At 67.4% G+C, this 3334-nt stretch overlaps 1 protein-coding gene across 1 annotated transcript; it reads right to left on the bottom strand.

Moving 5' to 3' along the window:
- Positions 1-2290: 2290 nt before the first annotated feature.
- LOC112123113 (lysophosphatidic acid receptor 6-like) lies at positions 2291-3275 on the bottom strand (the record flags this gene model as incomplete). The annotated part of the gene is made up of 1 exon (XM_024221787.2): positions 2291-3275. A coding segment is annotated over one exon (985 nt), but the record flags the coding sequence as incomplete, so codon positions are not given.
- Positions 3276-3334: the final 59 nt, after the last annotated feature.

Raw genomic sequence — 3334 nt, 5'->3', positions numbered from 1 at the left:
GGGGGATGTTTACATGGGGACCCCCTGCCCAGCACTGAGAGGCGGCTAGCTCTGGGGTAGGGCGCGGGGGATGTTTACACGGGGACCCCCTGCCCGGCACCGAGAGGTGGCCGGCTCTGGGGTGCGGCACAATGCAGGCCATTGATCCTGGCGTCTGGGAGCTGGAGGGGTTTGGACTCACCACCGGTCCCTGGGCTGGTGGCTGCTGTGAGCCGTGGCCTCAGGGACCCGACCGTGGGGCGCTGCCCGGCCTGCACGGGTCTCCCTGCGGGGGCGGCGGGGGGGTGTCAGTCATTGTCTGCAATCATCCCCCCCACGGGTGAGTGGCTGCACCTGGAACTGCCCCTGGTTGGGGTCAGAGTCTGTCCTGGGGCATGGGGGAGCAGTAGCGTCGGGGGGGCAGGTGTTGGGGGCAGAGTGTGGGGTGGGGGTCAGAGTCTGTCCTGGGGCGTGGGGGGGCAGTAGCGTCGGGGGGGGGGGGGCCCGGGGCCCCCCAGGCTCAGACCCAGCTCCCCGGACTCCGCCCCCCCAGGGGCTCCCCGGGAACCTCCCCCCACGTGGGGCCCAGCCCGGGGGGGACAGCCAGGGGGGCCCCCACCCCAGGGGGCTGCTTGGGCTTCCCGGGGGGGGCAGTGACTGTGGGGCACCAGCCCAGTGACACCCCCCAGACCCAGGGAGGGGCCCTGGGAGCCCTGGGGAGGGACTCACCTTGCGCTGCCCATTGGGTCCCTGGGAGCCACCGCAGCATCCGGAGCTTCCGGCCCCACCAGGGGCATCATTGATGGGGGTGGGGTCAGCAGGGAGACCTCATGTGACCCAGCCACGACCCTGCCCCCCCAGTTCTGCCCCCCCAGCTCTGCCAGTGCCCCTCACTCCTTACCCACAGCCCCTGCCCCCCCCAGCCCTGCCGGTGCCCCTCACTCCCGACCCGCAGCCCCTGCTAGCCCAGCCCTGCCCCCCCCAGCTCTGCCGGTGCCCCTCACTCCCGACCTGGGTGCCGTGAGGCGAATCCGGGGAGTGATGGGGACGGAGCAGGATGGAAACGTCGCTTTTACTTGGCAAAGTGCAAAATATACAAAAAGGAGCCGGGACAGGGGGAGCAGGGACCGAAACACACAACAGGGGAGGTTACAGCATCCCCTGCCAGCCGTTCAGAGACACACACGTCGCACATCCCAGTGTCTCTCTCTCTCACACACACACACACCTTAGCACCCGCACAGCGTCACACACACACACACACACACACACACACACACCAGCACCCGCACAGCGTCTCACACACACACTAGCACCCACACAGCGTCTCTCTCACACACACACACCAGCACCCCGCACAGCGTCACACACACACACACCCCAGCACCCGCACAGCGTCACACACACACACACCCCAGCACCCACACAGCGTCTCTCACACACACCCCAGCACCCCGCACAGCGTCACACACACACACACACACACACCAGCACCCGCACAGCGTCTCACACACACACACACACACACACACACACACACTAGCACCCACACAGCGTCTCTCTCTCACACACACACACACACCTCAGCACCCACACAGCATCTCTCTCTCACACACACCCCAGCACCCCGCACAGCGTCGTGCACACACACAACTAGCTGCAACTGCCCCAGACATACACAGCCGCCTCCCTCCACCCCAAGACACACAAACGCCAGTGTCCCCCAGTGTCCCCTGCCCAGGGTTTCTCTCTGTTTCACACACACAGACACACATGCACATCTAACCCTCCCAGGTCTCATCCTTCCCCACAGGACAGCCCCACGCAGTGGCACAGCCCAGGAGATGCACGCTCGGCCGTACACAAGGATAAAACAAACACACATGCTCCTGTCACACGCACACAGAATCACACCCTGGCGCGCACACTCAGTCACACCTACCACACCCACGGACTCCCTCGCACGCACACCCACGGCCACGCCACACAACGTCTGTTCAATTCGGCGAGATCCGATGGTCCCGACAAACGGCAGCATGAACAAGGGAGAGACGCCAACCCCTCGGCCTTTGGCACGCCTGTGTGCTCACACACACACAGACACACACACACAACTGTGAGCACACGTAATACTACACACCCCTGTAACACTGTCCACCATCCCTCCCTTCTCCAGCAGCTGAGACCCCAGCAGCCTGGCTCCGGGGGAGGGAACCCTGAGAGCTGGGACGCAGGGCCCCGGAGTGCACGGCACAGTAAGCGGGGGGAGTCCATTGGTGTCTCCCCGTGAGCCGAGCGCGGGGGAGACCCTTCAGGCCCCTCCGTGGGCGCCGTGGGACGAGGTGACTGTCTCGGCCTGGGCCCCCCGGGAGGCCCCATTGTCCAGCGCCTGCAGCCCCGAGCCCTGGGGGTCCCTGGAGGCAGCCGGCCGCCCCCAGCAGCACCGGCCGCTGCAGGGCGGGCTCCAGGCGAAGCGCTCGGCCGCACAGTAATAGACCAGCGGGTCCAGGCAGGCGTTGAGGCTGGTCAGGGCCATGGTGACACGCCGGGCGGCGTAGGTGCCGCGGAGGAGCGGGCAGCCCTCCAGCGCCCCCAGGCGCCACAGGGTGTGCACAACCTGGGTGACGTGGTAGGGGGCGAAGCAGAGCAGGAACACGACCAGCACGACCAGCACCGTGCGCAGCGCCTTGCGCCGGGCAGCCCGCGAGCCGGGCGCCATCCCCGGCATCTCCAGCAGCCGGCGGGCGATGAGCGGGTAGCAGACGCCGATGAGCGCCAGCGGCACCAGGAAGCCGACGGCGGCGGCGAAGAGGCTGACGCCCGAGATCCGGCCCTTCCAGGAGTCGCTGGAGAAGTTCTCCAGGCAGGCCAGGCGCCCGTCGGGGAAGGGGCGGGTCAGGGGGCCCCGCAGCATCAGGTACAGCACGGCCGCGGCCAGCAGGGCCCAGACGGCCAGGCAGCTGGCCACGCGGTAGAGGGGCCGGCGCAGACGGAGCGAGCGCAGCGGGTGCACCACGGCCACGTAGCGCTCCAGGCAGATGCAGGTGAGGAAGAGGGAGCTGCCGTACAGGTTGGCGTAGAAGAGGGAGCCGGTGATCTTGCACAGGGCCTCCCCGAACACCCAGTCGTTGCGCAGGGCGTGGTAGGCCACCCGGAAGGGCAGGGTCAGCACGAAGATCAGGTCGAGGGACGCCAGGTTCGCCAGGAAGATGTTGGCCGGGGCGGTGGCCGTCCGGGTGCGCAGGAAGTACCAGAGCACGGAGAGGTTCCCGGCCAGGCCCAGCACGAAGACCAGGCTGTAAACCACGGGGAACAGCACGTACTGGAAGTCGGCCTGTTCCCCGCAGCCCGTCTC

Source organism: Terrapene carolina, unplaced genomic scaffold (genome assembly GCF_002925995.2).
Source record: "Terrapene carolina triunguis isolate 2854851 unplaced genomic scaffold, T_m_triunguis-2.0 Scaffold30779, whole genome shotgun sequence".
NCBI classification, from domain to species: Eukaryota; Metazoa; Chordata; order Testudines; family Emydidae; genus Terrapene; species Terrapene triunguis.
The sequence above is the reverse complement of the archived record's forward strand: the minus strand, read 5'-3'. Positions and strand labels throughout refer to the sequence as shown.